Below are 19,851 nucleotides of genomic sequence, written 5' to 3' on the forward strand. Positions count from 1 at the left end.
CTGGTTATAATGGTATAAAAGTATTAATTGTGACCTTGAGCCTTTGGCTCAGGTGAACTAGAAATGAGGAAATTAAATATAACTATTAACAGTAATAGCATCATTTATAAGTAGAGGAAACGGCCCACTCTTGAATGCTCCTAGGTGGTGGGGTCATAGTCATTTCCGTTCTACTTCTAATGGCCTTGGCTTTTTGTCTCTTTGATTGAAGTTGCAAAGATTCAGCATACTCTCTGTCCAGGTGACACTTAACATTACGCAGCAGGGATGACTCCCATATAAATGGTAAGACCTTCCTCTGGGTGGCTTCCTCATCATCCGTTACTTCTGGAGACGTTGCCTCCTTAGTCAGCACCTTTTTAATCTTTTTTTTTTTTTGTCCTTGGTCGAGAAATGGGAATTTCTCTCCAGCTGGGCCTTTCGACTCTTTAGTTTCTGTAAAAAGGTGTGCAATGAATTATAACGATACTGATGGTGAACTTATACTAGCAATATTTGTATATAGGATACTTCTACATAGAATCCAAAGAAATGTCATTCTAGCACTCAGTATCTTGTTTAACACATCATGTGTACTAACACTTCTTTTTATACAGTAAATTTCATATTATATTTGATTGTCCTTTACACAAACCTAATTTCTATGAAAATAAATTGTTATATAATTCTCAATTGGGATCTTTACAGATGTTCTCCAAACATCAATGAGTACAGAATCCAAAAATTTCAAAACTATTAATTCAAATCCAAACAAGAGATGCTTGTAAAACATATATGGCCCCATGGTGCAAAATTGAAAAGAGTTATACACATGCATCATCTAATTTTATAGTAGTATCACCAATTCAAAATATTGAGAAGACAATATCTTCCTATGTCAGGAGTGGATTGACCATGTGACCTAAAAATCAATATGGGTCATCTACTCCTTATGCTTTGCCAGTGTACCAAGTTTAGTGTCAATCAATCAAATAATTCTTAAAGTATAGGAGACAATATATTACTATGTCCAGTTTAACCCTTGACCTTTGACCTTAAAATCATTAGGGGTCATCTTCTCCTTATACTGTACCCGTGTGCCAAGTTTGATGTATGTCAAGCAAAGGGTTCTCAAGATATTGAGTGGTCAGTATTTTCTATGTCCAGTTTGACCTTTGACCATGTGACCTCAAAATCCTTTGGAGTCATCTGCTTCTTAAGATGTACCAGTGTATCAAGTTTGATATCTGTCAAGCAAAGGGTTCTCGAGATATTGAGTGGACAGTACCTCCCTATGTCCAGTTAGACCTTTGACCATGTGACCTCAAAATCACTAAGGGTAATTTATCTTAAGATGTACCAGTGTACCAAGTTTGATGTCTGTCAAGCAAAGGGTTCTCAAGATATTGAGTGGTCAGTATCTTCCTATTTCGAGTTTGACCTTTGACCATGTGATTTCGAAATCACTACAGGTCATCTATTTCTTAAGATGTACCAGTGTACCAAGTTTGATGTCTGTCAAGCAAAAAGTTCTCAAGATATTGAGTGGTCAGTATCTTCCTATGTCCAGTTTGACCTTTGACCATGTGACCTCAAGATCACTAAGGTTCATCTATTTCTTAAGATGTACCAGTGTACCAAGTTTGATGTCTGTCAAGCAAAAAGTTCTCAAGATATTGAGTGGTCAGTATCTTCCTATGTCCAGTTTGACCTTTGACCATGTGACCTCAAGATCACTAAGGTTCATCTACTTCTTAAGATGTACCAATGTACCAAGTTTGATGTCTGTCAAGCAAAGGGTTCTCAAGATATTGAGTGGTCAGTATCTTCCTATTTCGAGTTTGACCTTTGACCATGTGATTTCGAAATCACTACAGGTCATCTATTTCTTAAGATGTACCAGTGTACCAAGTTTGATGTCTGTCAAGCAAAAAGTTCTCAAGATATTGAGTGGTCAGTATCTTCCTATGTCCAGTTTGACCTTTGACCATGTGACCTCAAGATCACTAAGGTTCATCTACTTCTTAAGATGTACCAATGTACCAAGTTTGATGTCTGTCAAGCAAAGAGTTCTCAATATATTGAGTGGTCAGTATCTTCCTATGTCCAGTTTGACCTTTGACCATGTCACCTCAAAATCACTAAGGGTCATCTTCATTTTAGGATGTACCGGTGTACTAAGTTTGATGTCTGTCAAACAAACGATTCTCAAGATATTGAGCAGACAGTGTATTCCTGTGTCCAGGTTGACACTTGATGTTTGACCATGCTACATCAAAATCAATGGAGGTCACTTACTCCTTACAATGTACTTGAGCACCAAGTTTGATGTACAACGGACTGAGATAAAATTCAAAGTAGATTTGTAACTTGTTATGGCAAAGCAATGTACTAAATATCAAATGTATATCTGTAAGAACAGAGCAAAAAGTGCTTAAAACTGATCTGACAGACAGACGGACGGAGTGCAAACCTAAAGTCCCCTTCCATTGTGTCGGTAGGGGACTAAACACAACCTCTAAGAGATCGTATCATAGTGCTTTGTAAAAGAGAGGTGACTTTGACTTAAAAATGCTCAATTTGTTTGAAAAATGCAAACATTAGAAAATATCTGTATGGCCTTGACCTTTGACTCTAAATTCAAGGTCAAAAGAGTAAGAACCAGAATTAAGAAAACCTAAACTGAGTACATGTAATAGTATCAAAGATATTCAAGTCAAAACATAAAATTAAAGGGATGGTAACTGGAGTTGACAAGAATTCAAGGTCACAAAACATCTACTGTATTTGAGAAGAGCTAGCGCTCAAACAAAAAAACTGCAGACATTCAAGGACAATAACCAGGTTTAAGGGTCTTCAGATCCCTTCGATTGATCTCTCACTGGATTTTTTTAAGTGAATTCATGAGTAAATGTTTCGTGTCTCTGTATCTTTCGATTTAGTAAGTAAGAATAGCAATAACAATTTTTTTTAAAGCAAGTCAGTGTTTAGCAAATGTTTGATGTTCATAGAATTTAAAGTTAGAGAAAAGTAATAAAAACAAGGATCAGATTCAAAATTCAAGTATGTAGGTTGATATCTGATTATTTCTCAAAAAGCATTGTATTATGAACTAACAAGAGGCCCATGGGCCACATCGCTCACCTGAGTCACCTTGACCCATATTTGAAGACTTTCCATATATATTTGCATGTAAAACCTTAGTCCCTACTATGGCCCCAACTACCCCTGGAGGCTACGATTTTTGCAAACTTGAATCTACACTATGTCAGAAAGCCTTCATGTAAATGTCAACTTATTTGGCCCAATGGTTCTTGAGAAGAAGATTTTTAAAGATTTTTCCTATATTTGTATGTAAAACTTTGACCCTCCCCGACTTGTGGCCCCATCTTACCGCCGGAGGCCATGATTTGAACAAACTTGAATCTGCACCATGTCAGAAAGTTTTCTTGTAAATATCAGCTTTTCTGACTCCGTGGTTATTGAGAAGAAGATTTTAACTATATATTTGTATGTAAAACTTTGATTCCCAATTGTGGCCCCATCCAACCCCTGGGGCCCATGATTTGAACAAAGTTGAATCTGCACTATGTCAGAAAGTTTTCATGTAAAAATCAGCTTTTCTGGCTCAGTGGTTCTTGAGAAGAAGATTTTTAAAGATTTTTCCTATATATTTGTATGCAAAACTTTGATCCCCTATTGTGGTCCCATTCAACCCCCGGGGCCCATGATTTGAACAAACTTGAATCTGTGATATGTCAGGAAGCTTTCAGGTAAATTTCAGCTCTTCTGGTCCAGTGGTTCTTGAGAAGAAGATTTTTAAATGACCCCACCCTATTTTTGCATTTTTTTTTATTATCTCCCGTTTGAAAGGGACATGGCCCTTCATTTGAACAAACTGGAAAGCCCTTCACCCAAGGATGCTTTTGGCCAAGTTTGGTTGAAATTGGCCCAGTGCTTCTGGAGAAGAAGTCGAAAATGTGAAAAGTTTACAGATGGACGACGGACAAAATGTGATCAGAAAAGCTCACTTGAACCTTCGGTTCAGGTGAGCTAAAATGTGTTTCAATATGTCTTAAAGAGTGATAGATTTTGATGGTAAGAAAAAATAATAAACAGAACAATATCAATATGACTTTCAACAGAAGAATGGAAAGCTCTAAATACATGGACCCCAATGCTCATTACAATTGTTCCATTTTCTTGTCATAGTGACTATCCTTCAACTGTTCAGTAATGAATCCTTAAATGGTATGCTCACATAAAACTGGTATCCTAGCTTCTTACTTCTGTGGTGCTTTTAACATGTTTAATCAAAATGGTCTTCTGACACCAAAACTTGAGTCAATATGGTCCTTGTCCATATCCGTCTTGTTGCTTCCTAGATAAATAGACTACCACTTTACTGAATCAAGATGGACTTGTGACAGGAGGAGTGTTCATCCATTGTAACACTGAAAGTTGGTTCCAATCTCATGGGCTCTCTTTCAAATCATATGGGGAGTCAGTCATGGAATGCATCTTCTGCTCATCTAGTTCTAAAAAAAACAGTAAACAAAAATTAATCCTATGTAACATATGGTATATCAAGACTGAGTAGACACATCGTTACTTTGCTCAATTCTGTCTTCACTTTGCCAGTGGCTGATTTAAAAACGCACACATATTGAGACCAAAAATAAATAAGAGGCCATTGGACCAAATAGCTCACCTGAGTCACCTTGGCTCATATTTTAAGATTTTTCCTATTCGCATGTAAAACTTTGATCGCTATTGTGGCCCCAACCTACTCCCAGGGGCCCTGATTTTTACAAAATTGAATCTGCACTATGTCATGAAGCTGTCGTGTAAATGTAAACTTCCCTGGCAAGTGATTTTTTGAATGTTGATGAGCTATAATAAAACCATTTTTTGTGTACAATAATTCTTGTTTAATTGATAATTTAGCTGTTTAGTTAGATTGTGCAAATAGCAAATATCTGCAAACTATATACACTAATAGTCACTGTTGAATATGTGTACAAGTAGAAAACTGAATTTCATGTCAAGATTTTATTATTTCTCTCTTGGGGGGGGGGGGTATTGATTTTGTACTTTCTGTCTGTCAATCACTACATGTTGTGAACGCTCCTGGCTTCTCATCCTTATTCGATAGACTAAAACTTTGTATTATGCTTCATTACTATTTGTGGATGTGCATATTTGTCGGTACATGAGTATTCAATTATTTTCCATAAGAATGAGGTTCTATCAATAAGATAATATTTGTAAACATCATTCTGCATATTTCAGGTTACAGCCAGTGAATGTTATGACTGCATGAACTATCATGGTCTGTAAGCATCATGTAACCTGGACATCCAACTAGCCAAGAAACAATGCAGTGGTGGATCCAGAATTTGTTATATGGTAGGGTTATATAGGTTGGGGGGTCTGGGACTGCATTAAAGTCCACTGGTGGGGGGCCAAGGGGCAAGACTCGAGGGTTTGGGGCTTTTTAGGTAATTTTTTTTTATTATTTTAACTATAATTTATTAAGAAATGAATCTTGTAATTCTTATCATGATGCATCATGCAGGTATCAAGTTGTGGAAAATTGGATGAAAATTTTTATCAATGTGCATTAATGAAAAAGTGTCCTGTACAGTTTTCCCTATGATACCGTCATCAATAAAAGAATTATGAGATTGATTTAATTTATATCATTCAATATTTTAAAACATCGAGTTTGAATAATAAAACATGATTTTGTTTTCAAATTCATATGATGTATCAATACATAACATATAGTCAAAATCCGGTCTCTTTGATGCAGAAATCAAAATCACCATAATTTCATTAAAACAATAAATATTAAATGATTACATATTAAATTATATTTAAATTAACAAAACTGCGTACACAAAACATAATTTCATAGTATGTCTGTTTTTTTTGATAATTATACCCCCCGAACAAAGTTCTGGGGGGTATATAGGAAACACTCTGTCTGTCCGTCCGTTTGTCCGTCTGTCTGTCTCCAGATTCGTGTCCGGGCCATAACTTCTTTGTTCTTTGACATAGGCATACCATATTTGACACATGAGTGTATCACCATGAGACTATGTGTCATGTACATTTATGACCTTGACCTTTGATTTCAAGGTCTAAATTATAGGTTTATGCCATGGATTTGTGTTCGGACTATATCTTCCATTTCCTTCTACAAAGGCATACTATATTTTTACACTCAGGAAAGAGGTAATTTATGCCTATTAACAACACCCTTTGGGAGATTGGGGTAAGCGGGGGGTATTCTTAGTGAGCATTGCTCACAGTACCTCTTGTTTGGATTACATTTAGTATCTTATGAATGTGGATTTAAAATGTATAAGGGGGTATATAATAAATTTATCATTACTACAATAATTTAATCTGAAGAGTTGGATCACATCTCGTTGACAGGTGCGGAACATCAGATCAAACCCGACGCAAAGCGTCTCGTATGATCTGATGATCCACTCCTGTCAATTCGACGTGATCCAACTCTTTAGATCAAGTTACTGTAGTAATGATATATATATATATATATATATATATATATATATATATATATATATAAAGAATTACTTGTCAAGAAACTTTACTTCCTCCATAATATAATTAGACAACATACTTATTTGCAGCATGAAAGAGAAAAGACTCACCATCAGGATTGTGAAGTGCACAGGAATCCTGGGAGTTTGGTTGACCATTAACACAAATGGCATTACTGTAGGCATCTGAGGAGAAAAAGTTCCCTAATTAGTGAAGAAGAACTGGGTAGGTACATTATTGTAGGAATATTTGATATTACAGTATGAAAGTCTTACCATCAGGATTCTGGGGCGTGCAGGAATCCTGGGAGTTTGGTTGACCATCGACACAAATGGTATTAATGTAGGCATCTGAGGAGAAATAGTTCCTAGTTAGTGAAGGAAGAACTGGGTAGGTACATTATTGTAGGAATATTTGATATCACAGTATGAAAGTCTTACCATCAGGATTCTGGGGCGTGCAGGAATCCTGGGAGTTTGGTTGACCATTGACACAAATGGCATTACTGTAGGCATCTGAGGAGAAATAGTTCCTAGTCAGTGAAGGAAAAACTGGGTAGGTACATTATTGTAGGGATATTTGATATCACAGTATGAAAGTCTTACCATCAGGATTCTGGGGCGTGCAGGAATCCTGGCAGTTTGGTTGACCATTGACACAAATGGCATTACTGTAGGCATCTGAGGAGAAATAGTTCCTAGTTAGTGAAGGAAGAACTGGGTAGGTACATTATTGTAGGAATATTTGATATCACAGTATGAAAGTCTTACCATCAGGATTATGGGGCGTGCAGGAATCCTGGCAGTTTGGTTGACCATTGACACAAATGGCATTACTGTAGGCATCTGAGGAAAAATAGTTCCTAGTCAGTGAAGGAAAAACTGGGTAGGTACATTATTGTAGGGATATTTGATATCACAGTATGAAAGTCTTACAATCAGGATTCTGGGGCGTGCAGGAATCCTGGCAGTTTGGTTGACCATTGACACAAATGGCATTACTGTAGGCATCTGAGGAGAAATAGTTCCTAGTCATTGAAGGAAGAACTGGGTAGGTACATTATTGTAGGAATATTTGATATTACAGTATGAAAGTCTTACCATCAGGATTCTGGGGCGTGCAGGAATCCTGGCAGTTTGGTTGACCATTGACACAAATGGCATTACTGTAGGCATCTGAGGAGAAATAGTTCCTAGTCAGTGAAGGAAAAACTGGGTAGGTACAATATTGTAGGAGTATTTGATATCACAGTATGAAAGTCTTACCATCAGGATTCTGGGGCGTGGAGGAATCCTGGGAGTTTGGTTGACCATCGACACAAATGGTATTAATGTAGGCATCTGAGGAGAAATAGTTCCTAGTTAGTGAAGGAAGAACTGGGTAGGTACATTATTGTAGGAATATTTGATATTACAGTATGAAAGTCTTACCATCAGGATTCTGGGGCGTGCAGGAATCCTGGCAGTTTGGTTGACCATCGACACAAATGATATTAATGTAGGCATCTGAGAAGAAATAGTTCCTAGTTAGTGAAGGAAGAACTGGGTAGGTACATTATTGTAGGAATATTTGATATTACAGTATGAAAGTCTTACCATCAGGATTCTGGGGCGTGCAGGAATCCTGGGAGTTTGGTTGACCATCGACACAAATGGTATTAATGTAGGCATCTGAGGAGAAATAGTTCCTAGTTAGTGAAGGAAGAACTGGGTAGGTACATTATTGTAGGAATATTTGATATTACAGTATGAAAGTCTTACCATCAGGATTCTGGGGCGTGCAGGAATCCTGGCAGTTTGGTTGACCATTGACACAAATGGCATTACTGTAGGCATCTGAGGAGAAATAGTTCCTAGTTAGTGAAGGAAGAACTGGGTAGGTACATTATTGTAGGAATATTTGATATTACAGTATGAAAGTCTTACCATCAGGATTCTGGGGCGTGCAGGAATCCTGGGAGTTTGGTTGACCATTGACACAAATGGCATTAATGTAGGCATCTGAGGAGAAAAGGTTTTGAAATTAGTGAAGAACAGGGTAGGTACATTATTGTAGGAATATTTACTTGCAGTAGGAAGGTATTTTGAAAACTGGGAAGAATTAATATAGTATTCTCATTCATAATCAAGACTGAAATTTTTGATTTCTTATAAGATTCATATTACTTCATTTATAATTTTTCTGAATGTATTTAAAGATGTACGATGATGTATTGTAGATTAATACCAGCAATTCCTCGTAACGGCATGTCAAGGGCAATCCTTTGTGGGCCTTCAACCTTGGAGGAAACAACATCTTCATGATTCATGGTTCCATAGAGTCCTGGGTAAATTAAACATAAGTTGTGTTCTGTTTATAAATGGGATTTAAATGAAGCGTTTAAAGTTAACTCTAAATTTTCATCAGTGTTGGCAATCTAGATATGTTCTGATTTGCCCACATGTTGCCTAAAAGGTCTCTATGTAGTGATTATATGATTTTATATTGTTGAATTGTCACATAATTTAGACTGAGTAATGCAATTACATGTAATATTTGTTGGATGGTTATTCTTATGTTCAATATTGTAGGTTATACCTGACACTGTTTGCACTGACTGACAAGCTGTCTCTTCTTGTTCATCTTCCATGCGCTGATCTTTATTCATCTGGAGGTTGTCCTCAAGACATAGTTCAAGTCCTGGAGATTAATAAACAAGACGTGAAATACTAGATGAAAATATATATGCACATTTAGTATCCACCATTTTGTTTTTGTAATTGGACAACATTTTTGTATTCATAGCTATTGTTTTTATCATTTTGTTTTAAATTATTTTTATTTCAATTTGTTAAATTCAGTTTTAGTTCAAGGTTGAATTTGTGCTTACTTTCATTACTAATCACTTTTGGCTTCTTCCCACTAAATGTCTTCAGTTTCAACAGTGGCAATTGAATGTCCCCCTTTCCAAATGCAGCTACACATTTTGCCCATGAATTCTCCAGGAGTTTGGTAGTGTCAGCAAAGGTGTCGGTACAGAAATGTTGAGATGAAGTATTAAGTTGATAAGGACCACCATGATTAGGACTGTCGTGAAAAACGATATCATCTCCATCCAAATGCCACCAGATGTGTTCTCCTTCTAGCAGGAAATCGGCGATTCTCTCACAGTGTGTTTGAAACAGATATGGTCTTGCCCTTAGCATCTCAACTGGAAATCTAGTGTTTTCAGCTGCAGGAAGTAAACGAGCCTGTTGTGTTATCGTTGATTCCTGTTTCTTGTAGCTAGAGAATCTGTTTTGTTGTTGTTGGGCATTGAACCTCACAATGGCATTGTCTATTATTTTCCCACATTGTCGGTTGGAGGTGTTGAGAGAAATTCTTCTCATGTCTCCGAAGGAGCGTTCTTGCTGTTCTGGGATGAGAGATCTCAGGCAAAAGATTCGGAATATCTGAGGAGCATGGACAGTTAAACAATGAAAATGACATCCATAGAATTTCCGGAGGGTTACCTTATTGGGATTGCCGATGACTGTTTTGCATAGAGTGCTGAAGAGAAAGCATTGATTGTATAATCTGAGGATTGATTTTGGAGATCTTTCTTTGTAGTGGCTGTAGCATATTGATATGATTTCAACTAAAGAATTGCAGAGAAGGAAGATGTCTTTAGAAATGGAGTTTGCTGTGAATTTTTGATGGGCAAATTTGGTAAGTTTAACAGCAAAAAGTCTGGCATCAGATCCTTTTAGTTGATTTTTGTCGCCTATAGTAGCATTAGCAAACTTCTGAAATTCATTTTCAACCACTTTGTCGTTAATGTGTGATGGAAGCTCAGTTATCAAGTTTTGAACAATGTTTGTCAGGTCGTGTAACGGTTCACATGGTGGTATCTCATACTTAGACAAAGAAAGAGAATGAATGTCACTGCTTAAGAGTGGTGGAGGTCTCCGGATTCCATGCAGAGCTGTTGCTAGTTCTTCCCTCATTTCTCCTACAGCTTTCCTAAAGGTGTCGAAACCCCTGGCCTCCAGTTCATCAATGAGTTCTTCTTTTTTCAGATGAGTGAGAGGATTTATGTTGGTGTTTGAAAAATCCTTCCAATGAACTCCAGCTCTGAAGATCTCCATTCTCCTACCAAGTGTTAGAGGTGTGAATTGGATTGTGACTCCGCGTTGATGTCCAGCCTCAAACTGTCTGGCAGGGCCATCACCACTGAATACACGAAGAACATCATGAATTGCACTGCCCTGATGATAAGTGGGAAGGTGGATGGAGTTGATGTCTTCTAGTCTGGTTGATGTGTAGGAAAGCTGGTCAACATCACTGGATTTGGACTGCCCCAAGATATACAAGTATGGCTTCTCCACTACAGACTGAACATCAACTGGAGGGTTGTCGGGGTACTTCTGTTGGAATTCCTCATCTGTCAGGAAGATTGCAGGATCATACAGCGCAGATATCATAAAGCTGACATAGCTGTAGGTTGTGATGAAGGAATGGATACCTTTTTATACAACAGTTTATGGCGGGCACGTCTCACTCTCTGGATGTAATATCTGCCACTTACTCTTTTCTCAGTGTTGAATATTGTGATGTTTATTCCAATGGACTTTGCAGCCTCCATTAACACCTGACCTGCATTGCTCGGCCGTGCTCCGGATTTGTTTCTAACGTCAAACTTGATCCCCAAATTTCTCCAGCTTACCTTTGATCCTGACGGAAGTGCTGTCATCAACTTCTTGAATTCATCTATTTTAAAGAGGTAGTTTTCCAGGTTTCCAATATGCTTTTTTGGCTTATGGACTCCGGCTTTCAGATTTTTTTATTTTGGAGGTGCTTCTGATTTGAGCAGCTTCTGTGGTCTCGAAGTAAATAGCCATTCGTTCCCGATCTTTCTTGTTGTATGAATTCCCTGATGCAAGGAATGACGTGACCTCATTGTTGTTGTTGGATATTAGTCTTGAAATCTTCTCGCTGTTCTCCCTTGTTGATTTTATTTTTTGCATTTGCTTTTTGTCGCTTGACAATTTTTCTGTTAAATTGTACTTCGATGTTACTGTGTTTTTCAGGCTTTTTTGAAAAGTGTTCTCCATAATTGGTTCAATTATTTTCACTAACTGTTCTGCTCCATCAACCATTCTATCTGAATGCAACATTTTTATTTCTTGCGCCAGGTCATTTGTTTTAGCAATATTATTTTTTGTACTTTCACTTACAGACACATGCATGGATGCAACTTCTGGATTTTTGGCCTCACACTTAACACAGTTTTTCAAAGTATGCATTTGTTTTTCTCTCTCTGGTAATTTCAACCAAGATTGTAAGCTGAAAGTTTGAATAAATTGGCTTTTTTCCCCATTTCTGTTTCCTTGTTTCCAATATTTAGCATTTGTTATATACTTTTGTAATCGTGGCAGATTTGTGGAAAATGGTGTGAATGGTAAATACATTTTGGGGTATTTCTGCATGACATTTTGGTAAAATTCATACCTCTTAGCCACTGGCACGGTGTTGCTGAATTTACTTAGCTGTTGTTGTCCTGTTTTTCCTGTCGTATTTGATGAATGTGGGTCTTTGGAGTTTCTTGCAATGATAATTTTTGCATAATTACAGAAATTCATGGTGTTTCTATGATGTATATAACTGGCACATTTTTGAAGGTTATTCTGCCATCATGGAAATTAATCTCTAAATAAATGCTAAACTTTCAAATAATTTTTTAAAAAATTTATTATTTGTATTAAAACACCCATCCTTTTTATTTAATATTCACCTTGAATTTAAAAGTGAAATTTACACTTTATTTTGAATTTTATCTATGGTTTATGATTTTACCATTTGGCTCATATTGAAAATATGTACTTATAAACTATTCAGTACCAAATTCAATTGCTTGAAAATCATTTGATTGGCTCTTCTTGATGATGTCATGCATTTACAATCTTGTTTCAGTCAGTTGTTTAGTAATTCAATTCGGCGCAATTTTGCTTAGAGATTAAATTCCAATTTTACTCTGTAGATATGTGCATTTCTTACAAATTCCATTAAATTGCTCTTTTCAATTCATTAAAAATGAAACTTTGACAAATGTGTCTTGTTATTTATCAATGAAAGTTGAGAGTCGTTTCAAAGTGAAAATGATGTGGTTGGGAATGGGGGGGGGGGGTAGTCAGGCCGCAATATGCTTTCTTTTGCATTTAGAGCAACTGTATTGAAAAAAGAAACATGTAGAATAAAATGTGTCCATCATTTATTGAAAAATTTGGTTTAAAAGGTACAAAATATGAAGCTGAATTAAAAAAAAATGTCTCCTGTATCAAAATACGAAGTATGTGATCCATGACTCGGGCAAGAGCCAGTTAGCTCCCGTTTTCTGTCGTATCCGCTCAAATATGGCAAGTCATTATCTGAAAAAGAAAAAGGGTCTATTTTAATCAAAAAAATGGCATGATGTTTGTCGTGGGGTCGAATAAGCAAATAGTAAATGCGTTATTCGAAATTCTTTTGAAATTACCCGCTCTTAGTAAATAAAAGAGTTATGTGCCCGTGGTAATATCTGAATCGCTGCTGCGTTTGAAAATGGGGTAAAGTTTAGGAAAATTTGAACGACTCCACTTCTGCACGTTTTAGAAGGGCATAACCTGCATGGATTGATTTGATACTTCGCAAACAGTTTACGGAGGGTTAGATAAAATTGAAAACTGATGCTGGATCATTCAGTTCGCCGGATTTATTGGAATTCAGTACCGATGTGTAAGGCATGTCATCGGACATGTGTAAATACAATACTTTTCCGTGAATTATGTGTAAAGTAAACTTCATCCGAACGAAGCAGCAATGATTTTCATATTCAGTATATATTAATGCATTTACAGAAGCAAAAAACTTGAACCTAGGTGTGGGTTATGCCGTTCTAAAACCCGATATATTGTTTGACTCAATAAAGTGTATATAAATACCAATGTCACGTGACAGACACGTGATAATGCATAAAGTTATATGCAGTTGCACACCGGAGATCTTGTAGGATCATCATCGCATATACAGGGAAAACTGTGTAGCATTGTTAGTTTAACACAGCGGTGGTATATATGTGGGCATTTTAATGCATATTTAGTGCGTATTATTTCTATAGGAGCCCTTAACAGTCTTGCGCAGAAAGTAATAATCACAAAATGTCAGGAACAAAATATAATTAAATGTTCTTGTATTTGTACATTTAAGATGTATGTTAAATAACTCTTTTGCATAACGTTCTTATAGAAAGCGAGTATGTATCTATCTTTGACAGTTGAAAAGAAGTAGGAAATATAAAAAAAATTGGCATAATATCATTATATTCCACCAATTAGTCAGTCAGCATTACTCTGATTCAACTGATCGCACTGGGATGGAAGGTACGAAGAAATCTTCATTGATTGATTCATACAATGGATGCACCGGTGAAGGTGGGTTTTCGTCAGGTACATGTGGCGTTTCTTCTTTCCGTAAGGCGCGTATTAGATGAAAGATCAAAAGGATCAATAACAAAATCACAGACACAGATCCTAAACAAATAATGACAATAATAATTGTTAAATATATATTGTTGGTTTTCTTCATACCATGACTCGTAGTTGGTGAAGTTTCGGTAGAAGTTTTCATGTAGTAATGTGCATCATTCCCATTACCTTTCGACACCGATTCAAACAAATCAGTGGTGGTTTTGGTATTATAAGAAGCATCTTCCTCTCCTAGCATCGATGTCAAAGGATTTTCTGAAATAGATATACATTTAAAGCAACTGACGTGTACCTGCACCAATACACCTTAGCGTTTAATTCATAGCGTTTGAAAGGTTTCTCTATACTATTTCAATTGTCATACAAATATCTAATATTGATATACTCCTATAAAACAGTTCCTGTATAACTCCTTACGAAAATATGTTCAATATTTCAACTGTTCTGGCGACTGTTCGACCAGGAACTGTTAAATTCGACTCTTAAAAACGACTGTTGATCGATGACGTCAAATGGCACTAACTCGAGTGTTCCTTTCCCGTTTGGTAAAATAGAAATGGCGGAAGCACATTTTGCGGAAGCAACTGGGGACGAAATTCAATTGATGTTTCAAGGTGGAGGTAAGAAGACCATAAAAAGTATAGCATTAAGGCTCATTGTTTTTCTTTTCTTCTTTTCAAAGCTGTTATATGCAAGTCACATGATTCTTCTTCTGCTGACTTATTTACGTAATTTGGCGAGGTTTACTGATGGTGAAATACAGAATCCGTTAGATTAAAAGTAGAGCAGAAACACGAAAAATATAATTATCAATTTCGACACTGGTTATGTTTTCTTTTAAACTAGTAGATACGATGCAAAATGTACGCAATCACACTGTCAATTTCAAAGTCAACAAACCATGTGCATCTACTAAAACAGCCTAAAAATGAAGGCGTATAACAAGACAATATTGACTGGTTCCTCAGACAACATCTGTTTTGTTTCACCCTCGAACAGATCTGTTGCCCTCTGTCTACGGCTTTAACCACAAAATTCTTTCTTGGGTAAAAACGACTGTCGTCTTCGAACCCATTCAATAACTGTATACTATCAAATACGCCCATTAAAATAGGACATACAGTGTCATTACCCTGTTTTATATCTGTCTGACCGCTTGTAGACAATAATCTCGGAATATTTTGCCCTTACATTTTGAAGATTAGCTAATTATGATGAGATATATTTCAGACGTGAAATATGAAGGTAACGAACATTTATCAATCTAAGAACTCCTATGAGGTATACAAAATAAAGATATGCGGAAACATAAACCACTGGATATAGCAGAGGTGGGATCAGGTGTCTAGGAGGAATAAGCACCACCTGTCGACCGGTCACACCTGCCACCAACCCTATGTCTTGATTAGGTAAATGAAGTAATCCGTAGTTGTGGTATGTTTAGATGTATGTTCTTTTGGAGTTGATATTTTACAATCATTTCTTTGGACATGTCCAAGTCAAGGTTTAATAAACGATCAGACACAGCATAGCCTTGCAAGTACATGTATTTTGCAGATATTCGCCATTATATTTCCCGGCCTATCATATTTTGAATAATTATCTCACCGTTTGTTTTCCCAAACCAACACATGTTTTGAAAAAGCTGTAAATAATGAAATCAGAGCAGTCCAACTGAGTACATATCAAACATAACCGAACGATGCGTAAAAAGCTGACAGGCAACGGAACCAAACAATCTTCTGTAATATTTTTTTAATTGTTTGTACTGTACGTATTTTATAGCATATAGCATATGTCATGTGCTTCACCACTTCATTTTTTCTAATTGAAATATACAAAAAGAAAAGAATGTTTGATCGCGGGCACATTTTTATATTGATTGCGAAACTCGCATAATAATGATTTGCAACTTATTTTCATAAAGTATGTCAAGGAGGCATGCGTTTACCTATCTCTTTATTTTGTATTCCTTTTAGGAGTTATGGGATTGATCACTGTTCGTTATCTTCACCTCTCATATTGCTGGTTAGCTTACACGGAATGTAAAAATTATTCCCACCTCTTTGGTCAGGACATATTCCAGTTGTATGGTCACAGGTTACGCTACACTCTAATGGGCATTTTATTTGGCATTCCATCCCATACAATCCAGGTAGACAGATGTCACTGCAGTTAAGGCCAGTGTACCCTGCTGGACATACTGTGTGAATAAGAAGTATACAATTTATAATAACGACAATAAAGGTAATGATATTTATGAAATTCGAATTCAGTTTCCCAGATATTAAACGTTAGTTAAATTAATTTCATGAGACTATCTCTCTTGCCTTGACACTCCTGCACAGTCAGGTTAAAGAATGATCCAGGGCAGCACTGATGACCTTGTCTCTCTCTGTGAATATAGAGTATGAAAATCAGTATATATGGTTTGGGTGTACAGCGTATCAAGACAGTAACTCTAAGTCAAAGAGAGTCAACGTTTGAATGATAATCTTTCGATGTATTGTTAATTATGAAATATGTGAGAATTTAATTTACCTTAACAACTGTTATATCCACTATAACATTGAACATATATACTGTATCCTGTGTCATGGTATCGGGATATTATTGGTGGTGCTGAACTATAGACAACAAAAATACATATTTATACTCACCTACGATCACAAGGTGTCTCCATCTCGGCTATAGCATACACAAAGTACAAACTCCACATGTATTGTATACACATATTCAACGTTTGAATTTAGACTGGGGTGATGATTATTAAATACATTGAAATTACTTCCTTTAAAGTCCTTGAATTTAATAATCATATTTTACATTTCAAGTGGAAGAGGATACCGTTAATTAAGAACTTTGTATGATTTGATTTATTGGTTTAAATGTAACGATAAACATATAGGGAATAATTGTAAAAGTGCTACTAATTTTTGACCTATCTATACTATTAAAAGCAGTCAGCTGTATCAAAGAAAGTTGTGTAAATAAAGAAGACATACATCATAGCCTATCACATCATACGTCTAACATATACCTTTATTGTGAGATGAACGGCTTCCCAAAATACTTTATTTGTGTTAAATTTGCAATGTGGCGTTAGTTTTTAAAATTCTTAAAACATTTTAAGTTGAACAAACTTTCGATTTGATAGTGACTGTACGTTTTTTTCCTGGAAGTATACGTATAACATTCAACAACATATTTATCTGTCATGATTTATGTAGGTCTGTGGTTGCCCTTATTTTGGTTGTGGGATCTACGACATTGATAAGTGTTTGTTATCTTTAATACGCAAGTTTTGAGATGCTACTTCCCTTTAGAGAACTCTAGTACACAGCAAAGCGACATAAAAGAAATCGTTTACATGCGAGAGTATGACCAATATCCATAACCGCATTGATGAATGTGCTTAATGAGTTTCTCATGAGCAGTCTCATCACCCGAATTCGAGTGATGCACCAACTAATTTAGCAAAAAATATTCAAAGAATAATTAAAGTTGTGAAATTATTGTTATATCACGTTATGTCGTTGCTCGTATTTATCCTATATAGAATAGTTGTTGCAAATATGACATTGATTTTATGATTTCCCTTTCGTACAATACTGCAGTGATTTGATACCTTTGTGGATGAAACTCTTTCCAGTCGTGTGGTCACAATCACGGCTACTCTCCATTGGACATTGTGTTTGACAATCTAGTCCATGCATCCCAGGTGGACATACGTCGTTTTCTCTTAAAAAAGGATTACCAGTTGATGAATCAAGGATATTTTTCTCGCCACTTGCTTTGTCTTTTGATTCAAATGAAGTGATGTTTGCATTGCTATTATCAGACATAATTGTATCTCCTAGCATCGGTATTAAAGGATTTTCTGCAATAGATGTATATATAATACAACTGCAGTTTTCGTAGTTAAATTCGCAATGTTAGAAAAGAATTTGCATATTAATTTTAGTATTGTATAACGCTGATTGTAGATAAGTCCATTAGTTCAGCCGCCTGAGGACAATCAGTTCGGATGTTTCTGTTGTTATTTGAGATTAAGATTCATATACTGGGGTATAGCAATACTTAAGTTTCATGAAATGTAGTCATTTATGGCAAGTTTGACAACCTTTTGTCGAACTATCTACTCATTCAGTTCAGACATTTTTCACAGTCTTTAAAGTTTAAATAATTATCTGATACCATATAGGCTTTAAAGGATGAAAATCAAATTCATAAAGTGTCTTATATAAACAAATTGCTCTAAGGCGCTTTACAATATGCTAATAATGTAATTTAGCAAAATTCAACTTCATATTCCCAGGGTATTGTCTTATAAACAGCTTCCTTAATTTTTAGATTTCTGCAGCACACTTTTTAAGAAACGTACAAAGTATTAAATAAATTGTGAACGTTATAGAACTCTTGTTGCTACAGTCCTGGGACCCATTTTACAGAAGAACTAACGACGAATTAAGAAATTAAAACGTTTTTGAAACCTAATTTTCAACATTATTGCTTCACTATTTTACATTGGAGTGAATTATCTTATAATAAGCGGGAGTATTCCAATATGTAAAGTTGGTCGTAAGTCGTAAGTTCTTTTGTAAAATGCACCACTAGGCGCTAAATATCAGTTTAAATTTGTTACTTCACCTACAACTTGTGATGTGTAAATAAGGATTCAAGTCATTGAAGAGAAATAAAGCAAACAAAAAAAGGAAAGAAAAAAAAGATCAGGGATATTTTACGAGTAATTACCAGAAACTTCAGAATTTCAACTTTGTAACATTTTAGTCATTTGATATCTTCGATAACTATTACGTTTATTTCAAACGGTTTACGAAAGGTAAAAAGAATTCATACCTGTATGGTCAGAACATTTCCAAATTGAATGGTAACAATGAAAGCTACAGTCTAATGGACATTTAGTTTGACATTCCACTCCATACGGCCCAGGTAGATACGCGTGTACACCAGTGTACCATGCTGGATCAACTGCGTGAATAAAGAGAATACAATTCATAATAACAATAAAGGTAATGGCATTTACGAAAATCGAATTCGGTTCCCCAAATATCAAATGTTTCTCAGAATGATGTAATGAGACTAATTATCTTGCTTTGACACTCCTGCACAGTCCGGTTAAAGCTTGATCCAGCACAACACTGATAATCCTGTATCTCTCTGTCAATATACAAATAGAATATGAAAAACAGGTATTTCTCCGAACAGAGACGTAAGGGGACACAGTATATCAAGACGGTAACTCTGGGTAAAAGAGAGTCAATGTTTGAAGGATGGCATTTCGATGCATTGATACATGTAAGTAATGATATATGTAAGAATTTCGTTTACTTTAACATCTAATATATTCAGTGTAACATTAAACATATATATCAGTAATCTGTGTCATGACATCGGGACATTATTAGTGGTTATTGCATACAGAAAAACCATACATATTTATACCTGCCTAGGATCACAAGGTGTTTCGATACCGGCTATAGCACACATAAAGCAGAACATCCACAAGTATTGTATGCACATATTCAACGTTTGAATTTAAACTGGGGTGATAATCATCAAACACATACACTGTACTTCCTGTAAAGTTCTAAAATTCAATAATCATTATTTTACACATCAAGTGGAAGGGGATAGCGATTTGTTAACTAACAACTTTGTACGATTTGATTTACTCGAACAAATATGATAGGAAACCTATCGGAAAAACTTGTAAAAGTGCGATTAAATTGGGACCTTTCAGTATCATTAAAAGCAGCCTGTATCTAGGATTTATGTAAATGAAAATAAAGTT

The 19,851-nt window shown here is 35.9% G+C and overlaps 2 protein-coding genes and 1 long non-coding RNA gene across 10 annotated transcripts in view; 1 reads left to right on the plus strand and 2 right to left on the minus strand.

The window, feature by feature from the left end:
• Positions 1-4,740, minus strand: part of LOC125654515 (multiple epidermal growth factor-like domains protein 11) — a 139,025-nt gene extending 134,285 nt beyond the window's left edge. The window contains exons 1-2 of one of the 4 annotated variants that reach the window (XR_008796960.1): positions 4,241-4,740; positions 129-435 (exon numbers count right to left, since the gene is read on the minus strand). The gene's annotated coding sequence lies outside the window, so the exon portion shown is untranslated. The remainder of the gene's footprint in view (positions 1-128; positions 436-4,240) is intronic. The other 3 variants (XR_008796959.1, XM_056144402.1, XM_056144404.1) reach the window with 3 other exon arrangements.
• A 448-nt stretch (positions 4,741-5,188) lies between these two features.
• On the plus strand, positions 5,189-8,904 carry LOC125662402 (uncharacterized). The gene is made up of 3 exons (XR_008796979.1): positions 5,189-5,388; positions 6,645-6,780; positions 8,774-8,904. It is a non-coding gene; the product is annotated as an uncharacterized LOC125662402 (long non-coding RNA).
• A 3,867-nt stretch (positions 8,905-12,771) lies between these two features.
• LOC125654540 (multiple epidermal growth factor-like domains protein 10) lies at positions 12,772-19,027 on the minus strand. 5 transcript variants are annotated; one of them, XM_056144418.1, is made up of 5 exons: positions 16,697-16,778; positions 16,367-16,431; positions 16,099-16,239; positions 14,205-14,291; positions 12,772-12,941 (listed from the first exon to the last, which is right to left on the minus strand). In XM_056144418.1, the coding sequence occupies exons 1-5, from the start codon at positions 16,768-16,770 to the stop codon at positions 12,829-12,831; spliced, it is 480 nt and encodes a 159-aa protein (XP_056000393.1). In that variant the 5' UTR covers positions 16,771-16,778; the 3' UTR covers positions 12,772-12,828. The 5 variants fall into 5 exon arrangements, 4 of the variants coding, with proteins under 4 accessions (XP_056000393.1, XP_056000392.1, XP_056000394.1 ...); XM_056144417.1 differs by having other exon boundaries at positions 14,139-14,291; XR_008796963.1 differs by lacking the exon at positions 16,697-16,778 and adding exons at positions 16,578-16,663; positions 17,665-17,777; positions 18,897-19,027 and having other exon boundaries at positions 12,772-16,431.
• Positions 19,028-19,851: the final 824 nt, after the last annotated feature.

The sequence above is a fragment of the Ostrea edulis genome, chromosome 7 (assembly GCF_947568905.1).
Source record: "Ostrea edulis chromosome 7, xbOstEdul1.1, whole genome shotgun sequence".
NCBI lineage: Eukaryota > Metazoa > Mollusca > Bivalvia > Ostreida > Ostreidae > Ostrea > Ostrea edulis.